Source organism: Dipteris shenzhenensis, chromosome 19, assembly GCF_047967505.1.
Source record: "Dipteris shenzhenensis isolate YYH24624 ecotype China chromosome 19, Dip_SZ_1.0, whole genome shotgun sequence".
In the NCBI taxonomy this organism is placed as follows: domain Eukaryota; kingdom Viridiplantae; phylum Streptophyta; class Polypodiopsida; order Gleicheniales; family Dipteridaceae; genus Dipteris; species Dipteris shenzhenensis.
Genome location: NC_141614.1, coordinates 37468332 through 37490846, shown reverse-complemented (window position 1 = coordinate 37490846; position 22515 = coordinate 37468332). Strand labels below are relative to the sequence as shown.

At 43.7% G+C, this 22515-nt stretch overlaps 2 protein-coding genes across 2 annotated transcripts in view; one reads left to right on the top strand and one right to left on the bottom strand.

Moving 5' to 3' along the window:
- The window catches only part of LOC147890430 (V-type proton ATPase subunit d2-like), a 60522-nt gene that overhangs the window by 24608 nt on the left and 13399 nt on the right, over positions 1 to 22515 (top strand). The window contains exons 6-7 of the mRNA XM_087390476.1: positions 19552 to 19632; positions 19747 to 19832. Coding sequence (XP_087246602.1) covers positions 19552 to 19632; positions 19747 to 19832 — 167 coding nt within the window. The remainder of the gene's footprint in view (positions 1 to 19551; positions 19633 to 19746; positions 19833 to 22515) is intronic.
- On the bottom strand, positions 10930 to 13539 carry LOC147890431 (uncharacterized). The gene is made up of 6 exons (XM_087391012.1): positions 12833 to 13539; positions 12083 to 12739; positions 11999 to 12014; positions 11476 to 11633; positions 11317 to 11320; positions 10930 to 11226 (listed from the first exon to the last, which is right to left on the bottom strand). The coding sequence occupies exons 1-6, from the start codon at positions 13537 to 13539 to the stop codon at positions 10930 to 10932; spliced, it is 1839 nt and encodes a 612-aa protein (XP_087247138.1).

The following is a 22515-nucleotide window of genomic DNA, read 5'->3' as shown; positions in this document are numbered from 1 at the left end:
AGCAACCCCTCAAAGACATCCTCTGAACAAGAAGGCATTTGAAATTCAGCCTGAGTGTGAGCTGAATTTTCAGCAAATATCACATCTCTACTGACTATGATCTTGCGTGTAGCAGGATTGTAGAGATGGTACCCCTTGCTTTCTGCACTGTACCCAACAAATATGCACTTAATGGCTTTATCTGACAACTTGTGCCTAAATTCAATTGGCACATGAGCATAAGCAAGGCATCCAAAGACTCGGAAGTGATCCAGTGAAGGCTTTCTCCCATACCAGACCTCATATGGAGTTTTTGTTTTTAAAGCCTTAGTGGGAGCCTGATTCAAAATGTAATTGGCACACATCAGACCCTCAAGCCAGAATTTGTGAGGCATGTGTTTGCTTTTCAGCATACATTTGTCCATTTCCATGAGAGTTCTATTTTTCCTCTCAGCTTTGCCATTTTGCTGAGGGGTCAGCCTGACTGTGAGCTGATGCACAATACCCTTGCCTTTCAGAAAAGCATCAAATTCTGCAAACAAGTATTCCCCACCTCTATCTGTGCGCAATGTCTGTATCTTGAGTCCAGTTTCATTTTCAACCATGGCTGAAAAGTGTTTAAACACCGTGAACACTTCTGATTTGCGTTTCAGCCCAAAGACCCAAGTGAAATTGGAGTAATCATCAATAAATGTAACGAAGTAGAGATGACCACCCAACGATGGAGTCCTCATGGGACAACAGACATCACTGTGTATAAGCTGTAATTTGCGGACAGCTTTAACTGAACCATCCTTCTTGAAGGAGAATCTATTCATCTTGCCTAAAATGCACCCTTCACAGGCATGTGGAGGAGGTATCTCAAGAGGTGGCAATGCATCAACCATGGAATGCTTCTGAAGTGTCATCAAGCTGTTGTAATGCATGTGGCCATATCGGGCATGCCATAATTCTGCATTCTGCATGGCAGCAGTAGGGGTAGAAACTGCAAGAGCACGGGCTGCTTTTTTCTCAAAAAGATCAAGCTGAAAAAGCCCACGCAGCAGAGTACCAAATTATCTTAAGGCATAGTCATCTTCCCTGTCTCGGACAGCACATTTGTCATCTTCAAAGATGACCTGAAATCCAGCTCTGTTAAGAGTGGACACTGAAAGAAGATTTTTGGTTATACCAGGCACATATAAGACATCTGAAAGTCTGAAAATTGAGCCATCAATGGCAGTGAGCTCAACATCTCCTGTGCCACGTACTGAATATGGATGCAAGGAAGTAAAAAGACACTTCCTAGAAGTGATGTGCTTGGATGCACTGCTGTCAAAATACCAAGTGTTCAGTGTTTCATTGACACTGAAAGCAGATGCATCCGTAGAAGAGTCATAACTGCAAGTCAAAAATGCATAAGTATCATCGATACAAGTGGCTGTACTATCCCAAGCATCTGGAGCAGCCAGCCTAGAATCTGAAATGCAAGATAAAAAGGCATAATCCTGTCCAACAAAGTTGGTTGCAGCATCCCCACTGTCAGATGCATGAGGAGCTGAATCTGAAACAGCCGTACCGGAGCTGTTTTTCTTCTCTTTTGCAAGCCTTTTCCTGCATTCTGCAGAGGGGAAGCCATCGGGCCAGACGGGTGTCGAGGAATCCAAACGGGTGAGGAGTTATGAAGAAAAACGGAATTCAGCTGAAGGAGGCTGGAAAACCAGTCCAAAATCTCAACAAAGGGAGAAGATGAGAGAGAAAACCACACATGTGAAGTTTAGAAGGCCCAGGAAGGTCCAGGAATGGGAAAGGAGCATGTAGAAGGCACTAGAGCCACCTGGAACTCTAGGGGTCCACTGAAGGTACATGGCCCTCTAGGGAGTCCATTAAAAATGCCACAACATCATTTCCCAACAACCACTCTTTTAATTCCTTGAAATGTCTTTGGGCCTAGGGATTAATTACGCTTATGTGCTAGGCACCATGCCGCGTTTAATTACACATTATTAAGCCCACGCTTGGACTTTTAAAACCAAAGTTGTCATGGTCTTGTAGTACATTAAAGTGTTGGGATATCTCAAGGTGTATGCCTCAGGCACACCTTATGTTTCTATGTGTGAGTGCTAGAGGCACAGTTAGGTGCCCACAAGCACTGTTAGGTGGTGGAAAAGCCACATAGGATGATTGAGTGAATCTAGGAGCAGATTGAGGAGATGATTGTGGAGCTTTGAGGTCATCAGTGATGTCAGTGACCTTGTATGAGGTGCCTACTTAAGGACCTCTTTCTTCTTCATTCTATAAGCAAGTATTCTGAATTTGTGTCAACTCTACTCTTTCCTTTCAGTATTCCAACATGGTATCAGAGCCCTTTGATCCCCCTTGAGCCCATTTCTGCCACATCATCATCTTCTTCTTCATCTTCTTCTTCTCCATTTTCCTCTTTCTTCCCAAAATCTTTGAGAGCTTGGTTCTCCATCTACAAACAGCCATTGCCCAAACCCTCTGAGCTGGAAACTCCTCTAGTATGGGCGAACTTCCACCTGCAAGCAATTGAAGAAAAAACGTCTGTGGTGGCTGCCATTCTCCAAACAGCGAATTTCTTCTGTTGCTCAATACTCCCTGCATACTTCGCCATTGCCTAAGCCCTCTTAGGAGTAGATGGGCGACCTCAAGACGAAGATTTTGAGCCATTTTTCAGGTCATTTGGTTCAGTAACGAGGGAGAAATCGTCAAAACGCAGTTTCAGCCTGTAGCAACTCTCCCGGGCAAAAGTGCGCACCATTTCGTCCAACCTCTGTGCTGGACCTTCTCTGGTATATGAGCTTTCTTTTGCTTCAGAAAGCCCTCTTTTCCTTGCTTTGAAGAGTGAGCTACAAGCCCTCCAAGTTCAGCTTTTCAGTTTTGACAGTTTTGGACAAGTTTTTGAAGATGATGCTACATAAAATGCTACTCTAGCATTTCTGGTTTTTTGAAGCTTTCAATAACTTAAGTACAAGTGTGGATTCAGTTTTGTTTTGACTTGCTAGACCTGGTTTTGATTGGAAAATGTTTATTTCATCCACTTCTATGAAGCATGTAAGAAGAAGCATCATTGTTTGAAATCTAGTCACTACTATTTGCTACATTAAGTGCTCATATTTTGGAAGTCTTTCAGTTATTTTTGCCTTGTAAGAGAGATAGACACTGCCCAATATCTGGGTTAGACCCTCTCATGGGTACCATATATAATCTTGAGAAGTTCAATGGAAAGGGGTTCCATACATGGCAAATGAAGGTAAAGTTTGCATTAATGCGGGAGAACTTATGGGGACTTGTCAAACCTTCTCCAACCGCTTCTTCTACGGCCTCAAATGCTGGGGAATCTTCAGCTCCGACACGACCGGCAAGGGATCCAGCAAGAGAAGAAAAAGCATATGGTATAATTGCTTTAGCTTTGGGTGATGATTACATACATCATATATCTGACTTGGAGTCTCCATCGGAAGCATGGCAGAAGCTAGATTTGATTTTTGGTGCAAGCTCTCATATTTCTAAACTATCACTTAAAATCTCTTTCTTTGAATTAAAAATGGCAAGTGATACTACTTTAGCTGCCCATGTCAACTATATGCGGAGTCTTATGACTCAGTTAGCTTCTATCAACTCTCCTATCACCCCTGATGATGCTATGGCAGTACTACTTAAGAGTATGCCTGAAAGCTTTGATCACATTGTAAGCACTTTGAAGAATCTTCCCAATCCAAACCTTGAAGGCATTATCTCAGCTCTCCAAGAAGAAGAAAGACACATGGAGTTAAGGAAAGGGAATGACACTGCTTATGTTATGAAATTCCAGAAGGGCAAGTATTCTCCTTGCAATCACTGTGGAAAGACAAATCACCTTTCAAAGGACTGCTTCAAAGTTAATCCATGTAAGCACTGTGGCAAAAACAACCATAGTGAGAAGTTCTGCAGAGACAAAGCAAAGACAGAAAATGCAAATCTACTTACAGTGAATGAGCCTCCACAAGATGAGGCATCCCATGAAGATTATGCATTTTAAAACATCTCTATGCTCCAGATCTCTCTTTTTATGTCAAGGTACTCAGCCTGGATAGTCCTCCAAAATGAATGAAAATAAACTATTGTGTTTTGTAAACACCTCTGGTCACCTTATGATGTAGGCCATGTGTATGTTTGGTTCCATGGTACCTCCTGCAGACATTGTGTGCATGTACATGCAGGGGAGATAACCATTGGAAGGTCTGTTTGTATCCCTTTCTGTTTACCTTACACCCAAGGAAACCCTTGCTAGCATGAGAACCTAGCCATAGATTTATCCTTGACCACCATGAGATGGCATGAGAAACTATGAGACTAGATGTATCCTTGACATAGCCAGAGGCATTTCCTTGAGGGGGGGTTTGTTGGGATATCTCAAGGTGTATGCCTCAGGCACACCTTATGTTTCTATGTGTGAGTGCTAGAGGCACAGTTAGGTGCCCACAAGCACAGTTAGGTGGTGGAAAAGCCACATAGGATGATTGAGTGAATCTAGGAGCAGATTGAGGAGATGATTGTGGAGCTTTGAGGTCATCAGTGATGTCAGTGACCTTGTATGAGGTGCCTACTTAAGGACCTCTTTCTTCTTCATTCTATAAGCAAGTATTCTGAATTTGTGTCAACTCTACTCTTTCCTTTCAGTATTCCAACATAAAGTACTTGGAATTTCATGCCCCCGTGACAGATGGTGACCATTCGGACAGCCATTGCCTTGGTTGCTCATCATAGTTGGCCTATTTTTCAGATGGACGTCAAGTTTGCATTTTTGAATAGAACCCTGGAGGAGGAGATATATGTGGCACAGCCACCAGGATTTCAAATTCCAGGATCCCCATCAAAAGTATGCAAACTGAAGAAGGCCTTATACGGGCTGATACAGGCCCAAGAGCATGATACCAGCTGATACATGTTTTCTTTTAGAAGATCGGGCTTCAACGGAGTCCATCTGAAGCAAATCTTTATCTCGACACAGAGGGGGATTTGCGGCTGGTATTGATCCTATATGTGGATGACCTCATCATTACAAGGGATCATACGAAGAAGATTGCTCAGGTCAAGAGACTTCTCATGGAGGAGTTCGAGATGATGGTCTTAGGCATACTTTATTACTTTCTTGGGAATGAGGTGGAGCAGGGAAAGAGTTGCATCTTTATCTCACAGGAGAAATATTGTAGGGAGGTACTCAAACACTTTCAAATGGAAGATTGCAAAGCAGCAGTGACTCTAATGGAGGCTGGTCTGAAGCTGAGTTTACATGATTTATCTCAGTCGGTTGATTCATCACTGTATCGACACATGGTGGGGAGTTTGCTTTACCTCACCAATAACATATTGGATATTTCTTTCTCAGTTGGATTGCTATGTTAGTTCTCCGCCACACCCAAGAAGGCCCATTGGGACGCATGTATGAGGGTGCTGAGGTACTTGAAAGGTACTTGCACCTATGGCATCACTTACACGAGAGGCATTGAGTTGGGAGGTTTCTGCAATAGTGATTGGGCAGGTGATAGTGACACTTAGAGATCGACTTCTGGATATTGTTCTTACTCTCATCAAGAGCTGTGTCATGGCGGAGTAAGAAACAACCTATTGTCGCCCTTTCATCTACAGAGACAGAGTACAGGGTTGCTTGTACAGCAGCATGCGAAACATTGTGGCTCAGGTGGATCTTGGAGGACATGAACGTGGCTCAAGAAGATGCGATGGTGATTATGTGCGACAACCAGAGTTGCATAGCAATCGCCAATAACCCCGTGTTTCACGCACGGATGAAGCACATCGAGGTCCTCTACCACTTTGTTCGTGAACTCATTGACGAAGGTGTCATAGAGTTGATGTACTGCCCAACCGACGACGACATCTCAGATGTCTTCATGAAGGCGCTTCCCAGGGAGCAGATGGAACCCCTCATTCGACGCATAGGGATCGACCCAGAGTTGTGTCATTGAGTGTCGCTGTCCCACTTGTGAGCCCCGATTTGAGGGGACAAGGGGGTAGGAGACTATAGGGAGCAGGGGAAGTAAAAATAGAGAACCTACCCGGCTTGGAACCCACGTAGCAAGAGGATGATGGTTGGGCATCTTAGGCGCCTCCTGAAGCAGCATGCTGGTGGCGTTTGGGGACTGCATCAGCAGTAGTCCATGTGCTGGGAACATGGGTCCCTATATAGGCTTGGCCCAAGTTGGCTAGATCAGCCAAGGAATGGCCAACTAGGCTAGTTGGTGGAGGGCCTAGAGGTCGGTGCTATAGTAGGGGGCTAACCCCCTGTTGGTCGGTTTTTTTGAGCCCAGCAATGGGCCTATATAAAGCCCCTCCTATCCCCCTCATTTCTCATCACAGCACTGACAACCTTGCACCCGAGCAAGCGTGTAGGGAGAGGAGAATACTCAGCCTTGTCATGACAAGAGAAATCACTTATCTGTGATTAGTAGACATTAAAACATTATTATATATTATACGCCAATGGGGTAATATGTATTTGTATTCATGATGGACACTGACCGATTTGTTATGGCGGTGGATCATCTGAGTAGATAGGACTAGTCAAGCTAGAGCCGTTGCTTCAAACGGCATCAAATTTGGACATGTGATACTTATTTTATTAATAAAGATATGCACACACGTGTCTAGGTCCTAGGGGCAATAGGAAGGGAAGGGTGCATTAAGGTGCATTGAATGGTAGATGCATGGGTCATAGGATAAGGGTAGGTGTAAATTTGAACTTGAGTGATCTCAAGGGACATTAATGAAAGGGTATCACCCCTTCATTGTGACTCATGTAGCATTCTTTATCCACCTTGCATTCATCCGCCATCTCTCTCCCACCTTGCATGTAGGTCGAAATAGAAACAAGTACTCTCACGAGGGTAGTTACAAATATTAGCCCATGGTACCATTTTCAAGGCTCCAATGGGCTTAAGTATACTCAAAACTCATATAGAGGTTTTTTACAAGCTAGAATTTGAGAATTCTAACCTTATAGATGGCTCTAGATGACTTATGCCGCTTGATTTGAGTACACCTCATATGAGGAAGTTATGTTAAAATTTGGGTGAATTTATCAAATTTGGAGCTCTAAATATTAGCCTCCCCAACTTGGAGAAGCTTCTAGATTCGCCATTGGGCGAATATTTACCCTTAAAATTTATCATGATTCTATCTTCTATGTACTCCTCTTCGCCAAGACAACCATCCGGCAATCCTTCCACTCATAGAATCAATTTGTTATTGACTTCAACTTCTTGCTCTTTCACTTCCTTATAAAGATAAGCTTTTTTCACCTTGCTAAGAAACAAGCTGTGGTGCTAGTGGAGATGCGTTACATTTGTATAGTTACCTATTTGATGACTTCTTGCTTTCAATTGCCATCCATATCATGGACTTTCCTTTCTATAGCTGCAAGTCGAAGCTCTTGAATTTCCTGTTGCATATAATAAATATGCTCCTTCGGATCTGAAATAGTCTTCTGTCTCTGATATGTCTTTGCATAGTGGGTGTCAGGGTAGTTAGAATGACTGACTAAGAAAACTTAATGGTTGGGGTCGAGGTAGCAAATGTCTTCGTTGGTGGGAGCTCCGTAGCAGCCTACAATAAATTGGACACCCCTCAAAAGACGTTAACCCTTGACTTGGGCCAGGGATTCAGCCTAACTCGGAGTTTAGAGATGTGCTGGAGTTTCCTACACGTGACCTAGAGCTAGACTTGGAGCTACTTGCAAGTTGGAGCTATGCATGACATGGCGTGGAGATGAAGCTACTTATGTGTGACGTGAAGCTATCTACGTGTGGTGCGATGTGGAGCTACCTCCGATATAAAGCTACCCGCCGCAACCTCACACAATGCAACTTGGAATTGAGGTTGGATTGCGCGGGCGAAGCTGGAGCTAGAGCTACGTGTGAGAGAGAGTTTATGAAAGACCGAAGCGTCTATGAGGCTGAAAAAAACCCAAACACAATAAAAGCTTAGGGTGGGCCACTAAACAGGCATCTAAGGACAAGGTTGACTTCTGATGCAAGAAAGTAGATAGGTCACGTTGTCAGTGCGAGAGAGAGAACTCCAAAGACAAAGAGGGAGATCCTTGGCCATCGGCCATTTGATCAACTATACATCCTAGGGACATGACGTGTGTATTAGTAATTAAATGCTACTGGTGCTCGACACGACTAGTTTGTTTGGGTGCCTCCATCTGTTGTAATTTCAGGAGATAGCTCGTCATATGGAAAGTGCTAGCATCACGCTAGTGGTATGTCTTTTCATGTCAAATTGGAGAGAGGAAGTGTCTACCTTCTCATGTGAGTCCATCCCAGATTGGGTCTGTCGAATTGTGCTCTTGGGTTCTCTATTGCATCTCGACCCCTACTAACCTTGGCTCTGGTCACTGAGAAAACATTAGTGATCGTCCTCTGCCTGGGCTTTGATCGTCCCTCCTGTGCTCTCCTGTGCGCTTGCAAGTGTTGATCTCTGTATCATTGGGACTCGAGAAGGGATAGCCACACGTCGCTGATCAGGGTGTGCCAAGAAACCTCTTAGTAGGCCAAAATTGCTTTTGAATAGAGAGAGAGAGAGAGAGAGAGAGAGAGAGAGAGAGAGAGAGAGAGCTTAGCGTCTTTGGGAGGCCTCGTGCCTATGAGACAAGGTACAATAAGAAAAGTCACTCATACAAGCCACTATGGGCTGAGGCAAAGGGCTCGTTAAGGTCCTTGCTGAGTGTTATATTAAGAAACTCATAACTCAAGCCTAGTGCTCAAAAAACTCAAAAAACACAAAACTCAGAAATTTTGAGATGACAGGAGATGTGATTGAGTGTTATCTATGATCTTGGTGCCATGGTAGCTCTCTGTTGGGATGCGGAGGTATCCTGTACCTCCTTCTGTTGAGTCGTCTCTTGCTAGGGTGGGGGGCATATTCTCCATGATTTGCGAGTCATCGAGAGTGATGCCTCGGCTCTGACGGTCCCCTCTAAGTAGAGCCGAGATGGGTTGGACCTCCATTGTGCGTGCTCTAGTCAACCTTTGTATCGTGCATGGTCTTTGTGTCTTTGGCTCCACCGCTCTGCGACCATCTCTTCACACTGATCCACTCTGCCCTCATATCAGCTATCTCCTCTCTCTCTTGGATTTATCCGTCATATCGCACTTTATCCCACGCAGCTTCCGACGAAGATGGCCACATATCGTGACCACTTCCTTCGGATCTCAGAGGATGGGTTTGTCGTTCCACCAGGCTATACAAGTATCCACATGTCCCACTCACTGAGGATTGCCCTTGGCCAGCTTAGAGTCTCTTCGCATCAGCTCGAGATAGAGGCTGGTAGGATGCGACGCATGGAGGATGGACGGCGACCAGGCTGAGAGACCAGGATCTGCCCTTGTTGCACCATGGGAGAGGTGGAGTCAGAGGAGCACTTCATTTGCAGATGCCCGCTATATTATGAGCTCAGAGGTAGATTCCACTGTCTCTTCACGGATGGCTTTGGACCTCTCTCACGAGTGATGGACTACGAGGATCAGCATTGCCTAGCTCTTTATGTCAGGGAGGCCACTATGCTTCGACGAGACTACCTCAGAGACCATTAGCACAGACCGGAGCGTGATAGAGCCCAGCTTGATAGAGCTCAGGCACACGCTATACCAGAGGACAGAGACCAGGAGGAGCATGAGGAGGTTAGAGCTCACACAGGACACATGCCTCCACCCTCTGGATGTACATATGAGATGGTTTGTAGACGCCGCAGGATCTTGTTACATAGGGGACGTACTCGCCGCTTCATCTCCAGACGATCCAGGATGATGGCAGCTTTTCGGAGGAGACTTACTCATGGAGATCTCGCCCCACCAGCCGCTCACCTCACCTTTGCTCAGATTTGTACTCTCATAGCAGGAGGCAGAGTCGATGGACAGGATTTCCAGTATTATTTTGGTTCTCAGACTCCGTGACACCTGGACTTGTATCTTTGCATTGGCTTATTGTACTCATCCCCCCATTTTGCACCCAGGGGCGGTTTTCTTGCATCTAGTTTACTTTGTATTTAGGCTCAGATTTGACATTATGTACTTTCACTTGCATTGTATTGCGTAGCACTTAGATGATATTCGACGATGCCTCTTCTTTGTGGCACGTTGATTTTGTGCTATCTTGTATGCAGAGTTCTTGATGTCCCATGGGCCCATTTTGGCCTTTAGTGGACAATAATACACTTTCTTTCTTTCTCTACTCCACTATGCCACGGCATTGACTTGAATGCATAGAATATGTGACATGTCGCGACTCGCTGTTCTTGATCTGTCTTTGTCTCTTGTGCATAGTTCAATGAAACGTTTCAGAACGTTGAAACGTGATGTTTTGAAACGTTTCAAAAAAATAGGCGAAGTTTCAAAAAACCAGATTGTATTTTTTTGGTCTAAAAAATATAAAATTTATGCTTGCATACATTTAGTATGCTAAAACTGTGCAGAACTAGCTAAAAACATAGAGAAAGACTTGATAGAATGCCTATAATGGCCAATGGTAGAATAGATTATAGACTCCAGATTAGAAAGGTCAATCAAGCCTTCAACTTTATCAATCAAGCCTATACTGGCCAATGCTAGAAATTAGAATAGAGTCTAGATTAGAAAGCTCAATTAAACCTTTAAATTTTAGATTTCAGTTGAGTAGATACTACTAACTAGATAGGTCGCAAAAAATCAGATTTCAGATTACAATTTACAAGCTCAAGCCTTAAACTTTATCATATTTCAGTTTTCACAAGCTCACAACCATGGAGTCTGGACATAAATCAAGTTCTCAGTTTCACTCTTGTAAATAGTCTGCGAGTCTATAGACTAGAATCTAGATTACATAACTCAAGAGTGAAGAGTGAAGGCATCAACTTTAAATTTCAAACAAAACTAGAGTTCAAACTCTACTGAAATGAAAGAAAGTAGTAATTTAATCAGCAAGATCTGTAGGTGCTTGGGCATCTTCTCCCTGGCCGTCAGCCCCCTCCTCCTCCTCCTCCTCCCCATCATCACTATCAGAATCTGCAGAAGTGGATGAATCCTCTTCTAATGCTGAGGAGGTCTCCTGCTCTTTTGGAGCAGCTGCTATTAAAGTTGGTTCTGTTCTCCCTGCTCGTCTGCATGCCTGAGATCGTGTGGCACGTGCCAACGATGCCCGCTCCTCAGTAATGAATGCATATGCATCATCATCCTCATGAACAGGATGAAGCATTTCATCGTCAGGGACCTGCACACATATCTTATCAGGATCCACCTCCTGTGGACCTTCGATGGTCTTCATTCGTCGAATAAGTCATAGATTGGCATGGACATATACAAGCCTACCATACACCAAATGAATTAACAGTAAATACATGTAGGTTGTAGCATAACTATAATTCAAATGCCAATAATGAACTGTGTTTTGAGTGCATATAAAAGAAAATAGATATGCCGAGTGCTCACACACAAAATTATCAATGCGAATATGAATTACCTATCAAGTTGTCCAGTGCCTAGTCTATTTCTTTTTTTAGTGTGTATAAGTGAGAACACACTCCAATTCCTTTCACAGGCGCTAGATGAGCAATCTTGTGAAAGGAGTTGGAGGGCAATGCGCTTCAACTCCGGCATGCCCCGACCATACTTCTCCCACTAGGTAACAGGCCTCAACTGAGCATCACGGAGACATGCACGAGCTGAGCCAAACTCCTGAAAGGAGTTCCTAAATGAGAGGAGTTGGTCCTCCAAAGCATCTTGCAATATTGCATCTTGATATGCATGTTCAAGGAAACGTGTCCACCCTGCAGTCAACTCAGCATCATCTGATTGGTCCTCCCTCCTCCATAGAGGATGCAAAATGTGTGCTACTGCATGAATAGGCCTATGGAACCATGTCCATCTTTTTTCCCACAAGGCCATAATCTTTTGCTCTCTGTAGGGTGCAAATGAAATATATTTAGGTTGCTGCAAATCTAGAATCTAGATTGTAGATTCTAAATACAAATGTAACATCATACATGCAAAGCCTTAAAGCTGCAAATAAGAAAATTAATTGCAGCCAACAGTGAATTGAAAAGTCAAGATTCCTGATTTGCATTTACCTTGTTGCATCAAGCCATGTGCACCCTTTCAATGCCTCTCCAACCTTCTCCATGAACTCATACACGAGTCCAATTGTGCATCCTTCTCTATCAACAAGTCGAAGGGTACTGAAAAGGGGCTGCACAATCCCCACAATCTCCTCAGCTGCATGCCAAAAATCACCATCAAACACAATGTCCTCAAAGGCACGTGCCTTTGGTTTGCTGGACTTATCCCAGCTCAACCATTCCTCACTGACTACCATGCGCCTTAAGCTAGGCTTCACCTTTACCAAGCGTGACAAGACTATAAAGAGATAGGCAAAGCGGGTCTTTGAGGGCTTCAGAATCTCATGGGAGCTATGCTGCCGAAAAATTGCAAGGGCTCTATGCTTCCTTGTCAAGAAAGTCACCATGCTCCGTGCCTTTTCAACCACCGAGGAAATCCAAGGAAGCTTCCCTATGTCCTCTATAAGAAGATCCAAACTGTGTGCAGCACAGGGAGTCCAAAAGATATGCGGATAGTCACTCTGAAGTAGCGCACCCATGCTCTGACAGTTACTTGCATTATCTGTAACCACCTGTACTACATTCTGAGGCCCCACATCCTCTACTGTCTTCTTAATGTGGCTGTAAATGTACTCACCTGTATGAGATTCATTTGATGCACCTATGGATCTGAAAAACATAGTACCCACTCAAGATGATACAAGAATTTTAATGAGTGGACGCCTCCCGGTATCTGACCACCCATCACACAAAATGGAGCACCCGTATCTACCCCACGATGCCTTAATACGCTGCAGATCCTTCTTAACTTGCAAGACCTCTGCTTTCAGCTCCCGAGTGCGTAAAGTCTCTGAAGATGGAGCCCTAAATGAAGGGCCAGCCTCGGCCATTGCCTGAACAAACTCCTGAAAAGCTGGAGTACAAGCAAGGTTAAAGGAAAGGTCACACTCATAAAAGAGCTTGCGAGTTGCCCGACGAGCAGATGTAAGCAAAGTTGTGACCCAACTGGCTTGTAAAGTCCTTGGCCTGGGTGGTAAGCTGGTTGAATTTGGAAACCTCTGAAGCTTCATAACTCGCACTGATGCCCGTCTAGTGGAAGCACTACCAATAGAAAAAGAAGTCCCTTGTGTAGGTGGTGAAAGTGGAGGAGGGGGTCCAGATGTCACAGATATAATGGGACTCCCGGGAGGAGATTTAGGACCTACTAGTGTTGATGAGGCCTCAACTCGTGCCCTCTTTGACGGGCCACCTGGCGTGCCTCCCAAGGAAAGAATTACATCATCTGGAACTTCTCCTACACATGGATTGACACCCTTTCCAGTGATACCAAGAAGATGTGCCCTTACCCAAGGTGCACTACCACGAAATGAGCCACCACAATGCTCACACTTCCATTGTTTCGAACCCGAAGCACCATACTGTTGCTCTACATGCACTTGCTCCCAAACAGCATCCTTTGCTCGCCCCATCTCTAAGCAATTGGCTGCTATACTATCCTAAGTCCTTGGAAGTTGGAACTGGTTACAGGTTACTTTGTAGCTCTCTGACTTTTGAGTCTTTGACCTGCGAGACAACCAATAATCCCTTTGATATATGTTGCTTCAAGCTTGCAAGACAGTATATTTTTTATTGTGAATCGTGAATGTAGTACACTGTAGTAGTAAGTAATAAGTATACTAATGAACATGACCAGCCAATTGCTTCCAATGCTCACAGCAGCTAGCTAGCTGGCAATTAGCAGCATCATGCATGCAGCAACCTACCTGCCAAGCTCCAACGCAACGACACATGACAAAAAGGGGCACGTAGAAAATCTGCCAATGTTGAACGTTCGTTGAACGATGCACGATAGAAAAATAAACAGAAGAGCTAGCGAGCTGTATACGAACAAAAGGGGCTAGTGAATCCACGGACAAAAGGGGCTAGTGTCGTCATGCACTAACGAACCTGCGTCCACGATGCACTTGCGCTCGTGTTCGTCGTTCAATTGGCGCTAGAGTAGCTATGCATGCAATCGATTGTTGCTTGTGGTACTTGCTTGCTAGCTTGCATGTATTGCATAGGGCGCTTGAGCCTTGCAATCTGCCGACGCTTGGAGATAGCTAGCGGCGCAGGTGTCGTCAAAAAGCATGAAGACCCTGCATGGCTGGTTGTTGTGTGCAAGGGATGGCCTAGTCGAGGCTAGTGGGCTTGGATTTGCAGGTAATCGAAGAGCAGGGTGTCACCTGCGCATGCACGTCGCCGTACGGGAGATTTCGCCTCTACAGTCTAGAGTCAAAAAGTACATTTTTAATCTAAACCTATAGTACCCTAGGCCACGTTTCATTGAACATGAAACGTTTCGAAATGTGCTACACGTTTCGAAACGTTTCAAATTCAATGAAACGCGTTTCATTGTGACTGTGCTCTTGTGGCAGTGTCACTCCTCGTTGTCTGATCTACCTCAATAGGGTCTCTTTGTGTCGCTGCATCTCTAGGAGATAGAGACCAATGCAGACCTAGTCATGAAAGTGGATCAGTCGAGAGAGTTGCCCAAAACCAATGCCCCTCTTGAAAGAGACAATGGTATCACCCCTGGATCTCATAATAGATTGGGCAGGTACATAGAAATACTTCTTTGTCTCCACCTCCGCTAGTCTGCACACACACACACACACACACACACACACACACACACACACACACACACATAGAGTTTATTAAAGTCTTCGAAAGATTGATGGGTCTATGAGACTGAGAGAATCCTGATACAAATAAACTGTGAGGGTGGAGCTACTAACCGAGCATCCACACCAATGTAGAATGCAAAAAGCTAGTGCTAAGTGCTAAGTATTACATAGCAGCGTGATCGACTACACATCAGTGTCATCCTCCTCATCATCATCATCAGGCATCAGTGTCATCCTCCTCATCATCATCATCAGGTTATCCAGGTGGATATGACAGCGGAAGCATGAAGTCAGCGATAGAGTGCTGTAGGCGATGTGTGTGTGTGTGTGAGAGAGAGAGAGAGAGAGAGAGAGAGAGAGAGAGAGAGAGTTGTATTAATGTCTTTGGAAAGCGTCGCGGGCTTATGAGACAAAGTACAATCAAGAAAGTAACTCGTACAAGACACTATGGGCTGAAGCAAAGGGCTCACTAATTCCCATGCTGGGTGCTAATAATATCACAATTCAAAACTCAGACATGCAAAGCTAGTGCTCGGAATACATATCCGGGTCCCATGGTGGCTCCTCGATGAGACACAAAGATGTCTCTTATCTGCATCTGTCGGCCTGTTTCTCACTGTGGTGGGGGGCATAGTCTCTGTGATCTCTGTATCCGATGGGCCACACCTTGGCTTGGACAATCTCCTTTGAGTAGAGCAGTGATGGGCTGGATCTCTATTGTGCGTGCTCCCGTCAGCATCTACATGTGAGACCCTTAAGGATCTGTGGGACTGGTGACCACTATTAATTAATAGTGATCCCTTACATCCAGTGAAAGCAGATATACAAAATATGCTATGTAGTGAGTATGTGTTGAGTTAGGTGTGGGATAGCCCTAATACCTTGTTGTGGTGTTCTAAGACTTCTTTTATGTAGCTCCCTAGTTTGTTTGCTGGCTGCTCCAGCAGATTTTTAAAATTGTTTCTGCTTTCTCCATAACATTCTCTGATGTGTGTGTAAGCTCTGCATTTTAGGAGTACATGCTGCTCATTTTCTACCTCCCTTTGGGAAAATTTTGGAGGTTCTTTCTTCTCTAGGATATCGGTTTTTGCCCACCTATCTGTCTCCACCTCTAGATCATGTGAACTAGTTCTGACTTTGCAGATGAGATGCCTTTTAAATATTGATATGTCTTCCCCCTGGCATTTCTGCATCCCATAGCTGTCCATTGAGTTAATTTCCTGTTTGTAGAATTGCATTTTTGTCCCCGGGGTCGGCCATAGCTTCTGTAGCATTTTCTGTTTCACAATCTCCCTGATTTCACATGCATCTTCTGGTATATCAGCACCTGTTATACCCCATGATTCCATCCACTTCATCCCCTCTCTTTGCCATCGTGTGCTTTGTGTAGCTTCCATCTCCTTGTATGGTATCGTACTGGGGTCCATCTTCTCAACTTTGTTGAGATAAGACATGAATTGACACATTGCCTCCCCTTCTAGAGGTATCACACATGCTTCAGCTAGTAGGATGGGGTAGAATGTGTGCGCCTTAAACCCTAACTCCCCTTTTAAGAACCATCCTATAACGTTTGTATCCTTTCCCAGTAGATCCTAGAGAATCGGGGTGCCCATGCTGGGCACCCGTGAAGGATAACTGTCTATACAAGCATAGTGTATATGAATTTTCTCATTTTTCCACTTCCACAGATATGATTTCCTGCATTTATTTTGGTAGCTATATAACGCTTACAGTCCTCCTAGTCTAGTATTTTCCTCTCCACACATGCATTCCATTTGTAGTTGTCCATGAAATCTAGCCCTAGATATTTGTGTGTTGACTGTTTCCAGGGGCTCTCCTTTGAAGGTGACATCCACTTGTTTATTAGGTGTCCCAACCACCATTACTTTTGTCTTATCTATATTAACCTGCATTCCCGAGTGTCTGTAAAATTCTCTCAATGCATCTCTCTCTCTCTCTCATAGAGAGAGAGAGAGAGAGAGAGAGAGAGAGAGAGTTTATCCAAGTCTTCGAAAGTCTCTTTGAGATTGAAAGAACCAGAGAATGAGCTGAATGGGTGGAGCCTTTAAGCAGGCATTTGCACCCAAGAGAAATACAAACACAAAAACTATAGTACAGAGTATCTGAGCCCATGGACAGGATGGGAACTGCAGTGGTATCTCTGTAAGCTATCTGAGGAACTAAGTCCACCGGGCGGTTGAGAATGGAGAAGAGGATCTTGACAGAGAGAGGCTCGGGCTATAACTAGCCTTGTACCTGCTCCAAGACCTGCTACTGCTCCTGCGCTGCCCCAACTTTTTTGTTGATATCAGCAGGTCCTGCCAGAAGATATTGGGCTGTGGTTAACCTCTGGTAGACTCTAATGTACGTAGGACCTATCTTCTATGAAAATTAAATGGCAGTGTCCACCCATGTCCTGTTAATGAGGTCTGACAAGGGTGTAAGTGCATAGTATGCTTGATAGATGCCCATACACATCTGCAATTCATGCGTTTTCATTTGGAATTTACTGCTCCGTGAAATCTTTGACCTTGGCTAACCGAACCCGTGAGGCATTGACAATTGGTGCAACAGAGGTTCCTCATCCTTTTTGGAATCCTACAGTGACAGTTTGTACATCGTCCACTATTTGTATGCTGCAATAAATTCATAATTCAGTTGAGTTTTTATAGAACTTGAATGTGTGAAGGACTTGTGTTGTGAACTTAGGGTGGGTATGCTTATGCATGTAGACCCATGTACACGTGTTCAACTTAGAGGCCATTCAGACTGCGGTCCACACTATCAACATGTGAAGACGAAAGAAAGGGGAAAAAAAAGAAAGAAATTTTATTAGAAGTCCTTGGAGGACCAAAGGGTCTATGAGACCAAAGAAACCTGATACAATGATCTAAGGGGTGGAGCCACTAAGTAGGCATCATACTTGATAGACTCATAGCAGAGGAGGCTTATTCAAGTAAAAAGGCATTTTGCTCAGCATTTTTGTGTGTTTTAGGTTCTAAATCGTATCTTCATATCCCAAATTAGACGAGGAAGAAGATGGATTCAGGAATACCGATGTGGGCTGTAAGTCAAATTTTCATCAGACATAAGGGCTCAAGATCCTTGGTTTGAAGGTGTGGCAGGCTAAGCTTAAGTTGTATGATGCTAATACAACAGCATACTTTAGGAAATCTAATGCTGGAATGCTTATTTGTGCAGCAAGTCCTTTCCTAGTACTAAAATGTTCAAGATCTTTACATATCTGATTTGAGCCAAGTTAAGGATATTGCTTATTTGTGCAGCAAGTCCTTTCCTAGTACTAAAATGTTCAAGATCTTTACATATCTGATTTGAGCCAAGTTAAGGATATTGGTTATAGCGAGTGGGAGGGTGCTTGCATGCAATCTCTGCCTGGCATGATGAGACTTTGAAGGTTTTTGTAGGAGATTCACTCTAGGTCCATTTTCTCATCTATGATGCCAAGCCTGTTGGAAAATCTAATCATCAACGTCTAGCAACGTGACTTCTGGCACCATGTTAGTGTGAGAGTTGTGAGTGCGGAAGCATACAGCAGAGAGAGACAAAGAGAGAGAGAGAGAGAGAGAGAGAGAGAGAGAATTGACACGGAGTGAGGCAATGGTAACTGTATATACAGCAGGGGAAAACCCTAAACATAAGAATAGAACAAGCTCTAGAAGATGCCCCACAATGAGTGAAGGCATGGCCATTTCTAGGCCTGGCAGTGGTTGGCCCAAGGGCTGCTGCATGGCCGACCCCAGGGTCAGTCACAGTCAACCGACCCAGGCTGGGTCAGTTGACCTGACCTGCTGGTTGGTTGACCTGGCCTGCTGGTCGGTTGACCTGACCAGGGTTAAGCCCCAAAATAGGCTGGCCCTCCTGCCCTACAAACTGGGCCATAGTGTCCTGCGATAAATAGGCATAAACACTGAGTCAAACCTATCCTGAATAGAGCGGGCTTACCCACATAAAAGCTCTCACTAACTATGAGATGCACACAATTTTAACATCCTTTCTGAAGCTCTCAAATTGAGCACTATGGACTGATCTGACCTGTAGGGTGGGCCATAATTAAATAGAAGAAGGATGCTAAGTATGCTGCCCATGTAACAGCCTGTGTGTTGCCAACATGGCAGCCTCTCTCTCCCTCCATCTTCCCCCAATCATGCTATATTTTGGGGGCTTGCAAGTGGGGATTTGACCCATCTATTCTGACAGATAACATCTAGTATATACTTACATATAAGTAATATAAAAACATACAACTAACATATACACAGCTCAGACTAGTTAATAGACTAGTTAAAGTTTACTAACATATAACTAGTTGTAGCTATAATATACTAAGATGAAACTAGTTATAGTTATAGGGAATTGAACCCTTTGTTGATTATTAGATAATCAACTATGGACATTAAAAACCGAAGGGGTGACATTGTGGCTTCTACTATGGACTGATCTGCCCTGTAGGGTGGGCCATAATTAAATAGAAGAAGGATGCTAATATGCCGCCCATGTGACAGCCTGTGTGTTGCCCACATGGCAGCCTCTCTCCCTCCATGTTCCCCCAATCATGCTATATTTTGGGGGCTTGCAAGTGGGGAGTTGACCCATCTATTCTGACAGATACTTCAAGGGTTAATCAATGCATCTCTTTGCTTTGTTATCTTATATTGTTTACATAAAAACCGAAGGGGTGACATTCTGGCTCCTTTGTTGTTGATTATTAGATAGTCAATCTCAGATTCCTGCTTTCTGTAAAAAAATCGTACAATTTTCCTTTCTTATGTAGTGCATGGCTTGATTATGCAGGATCTTGATGATATGAACATAGAAATTATGCGAAATACCTTATATAAAGCCTATCTGGAGGACTTTTATCAATTTTGCCAAGTTAGTATGGATTAAAATAACTATTGGATGATCTAAAATTGCTGAAGTACTGAGATACAAGTAAGTATGGATTAAAATAACTATTGGATGATCTAAAATTATTGGCTGTGGCAGAAACTAGGGGGAGCTACAGCAGAAATTATGCGCGATTTATTGGCATTTGAAGCTGACCGGAGGGCAGTTAACATTACAATCAATAGGCAAGTCATGTCAAATGATATTCTTATTTGGCTTGAATTACTGATGTAAGGTTTGAAAATGTAACATAGTATCATATTTCTCAGCATGCACGCGCAGCCGTGCACTTGTGAATAGCTTCTAGGATGCAAAATATGTTAGATAAGTTCTGGATGCAAAATATTAAGTGTTGTTCTTTTTCGTCTCAGGTCTATCTAGGTTTATTCATACATATGAAAAGAGAACATGAGGTATGTCATGTTGCTCTACTTTGCCCCTGCAAAGTGATACCAATTTTGTTAACATAAAAGCCTGCTAGAAGGACTACCACCTAGCCACATTGATGGTTCTCCAAGCTTCAAAATGCTTAGCCGTAACCCTTGAGTCTTGACCTTGGGTCTACACATCATGGCTTCTTTGCCACATTTAGCATGAGGGCCCTTTGGATGTCCCTTGTTCTTTTAGGCCCTATCGGACACCATTAATATGCTATCAGTCTTGTGGACATCTCATAAAAACAAAATTGACTACTTTTACACCATCACGTAAGTAAATACATAACAATGGACCCACAGGTTTATTTACATTATAGAGATCCTCGGGTCACATAACCCATACTATGGCCTGTCTACAAGCTTATGTCAATAGATCCGTGTGAGCCAATATTACTTTCTAACTGGAATATTATTCCTTGCTTAAGGAACCAAGGTTGTTGATACTAAACTTTGGGAATTCTCTTTGCCCACAATAACCCATCTCTTTGTGTGTCAATGGATGTCTTATGACACGATGCAGATCTTGGACATACCCTTCTTCCCTCATTTGAGAGAGAGTTCAATCAGCTTTGCATATATATTATTTTTTGGGGATGTCTAGTTTCCCCCTTTAAAAATGAATGCACAATACCGCCAATGTCCATCCACCAACTCTTGCCGGGCCTCCAATCTAGGATCCTTGTTACTGTGCTCTCTGCATCATCTCCATTTCTGGCAACATAACAATGTCTTCCATGAATGAATCGCTTGGTTGTAGAATCTCTTTAATAAAAAAATATGAAACATAAGATGCACCTTGCAACCTTGTGGTATGCCAAATTTAATGCCATTGCCTGTTCTTTAAGGATAAACTACAGCCCACAAAATGACTCATGAGTTTTGTTGATTTGTATGTCTGGTTATTTCAAAGCATTAATAGAACTTCCTTTTCTCTGTTTTTTAAAACAAGGCGTGTCTCCAAAATTCTTGGACCGTAAGCTCCAGAGTGCATTGTCAAGTGCGTGTCAGCATCGTCTTTCACTTGTGGACGTCCCCACCTCCACCATGCGGGCTTTAGCATCCTGCATCTGAGCTTTGAAGACGCACCAGGACTTTCCGCTCTTCTTTCGAGGAAGGCTCTCAATCTCCAATCTCTTATCACCTGAGAAACATAGCACGCTATTAAGATGTGAATGTACACACAAAGAATATACATACCAGTAGATCCATGCATTTGTGTGCTTGCTTGAAAGCAAGCGATGTACCTCATGGAGACACCCACAACTTCCCTGTGTAATCCTGAATTGATATCAGCTTTGCACTTAGAGCAATTTGAGCAATGTTGGAAATGGAAGCGAGAGAATGCGAGAGAATGGAGCTGAAGCAAGCTGGAATGAAATAGCAGCATCAACAATGAACTACAAAGCTAGGGTAGTCATAGAGATGAAACCCTAGACTAAACCCTAACTAGGGTTAAAGGTTGTGTGGTGACTAACTCACCCACAAACTCAACCTCTAACTGAGGTAAGGGGTAAAAAACCTTAATAAAGGGAAAAAGTGCCCCTAGCCCCTTATTACATAACATTGGCCACCGTCTTGGGAAATATAAATATTTCTAAGACCCCCTTGCAGTGACAATGTCACAATGTACAATGTAAAAATCAATCACCAAGGAAACATTGGCCACTGCCTTAGGAAATATAAATATTTCTAACACCCCCCTGCAGTGACAATGTCACAATGTATAAGGTAAACATCAATCACCAAATGGATGTAAGTTTAAAGCTTTGTGAAAAGCCTCAAACTTTGGATGAGCTAATGCTTTGGTGAAGAGATTTGCCACATTCTGTTGTGTAGGGCAGAAGACCAAGCTGATGTCTCGTGCATGTAGCCGCTCCTTGACATAATGATAATGAATTTCAATGTGTTACGTACGAGCATGAAACACAGGATTTTGTGCCACTGCAATAGCACTCAGACTGTCAGTGATTTATGTGAGGTGATATGGCGGGAAGCACCGCTATCAAAGTACCATGTCTTAGCCATCTCATTCATGCTAAAAATACGTGGCTCTCAAGAAGCATCATAGCTGCAAGTAAAGAAGGCCCAATCATGCTCAACAAAATGAGCAGAAGTATCCTCAGAACTTGCATGATGAGCTGAGCCTGAAACTGCCATACCGGACGCTTTCTTCTTCTCTTTTGCAAGCCTCTTGGGGCATTCATTGATGTGATGACCAGGCTTTTTGCAATAATGGCACTTGCCTTTCTTGAAAGGCTTTGAGGCAACCTTTTTATCTTTCCCATCTACATGTGCATGTCGTGAACCACTGCTAGAGGCATGACTTGGCTGAACTTTCTTTTTGCCCTTATCCTTCGCTGAAAAAGCATGCTCCCCACTACGAGAACGTGAAGCCATATTCTTTCGTCTCTGCTCCTCTTGCAACAAGAGG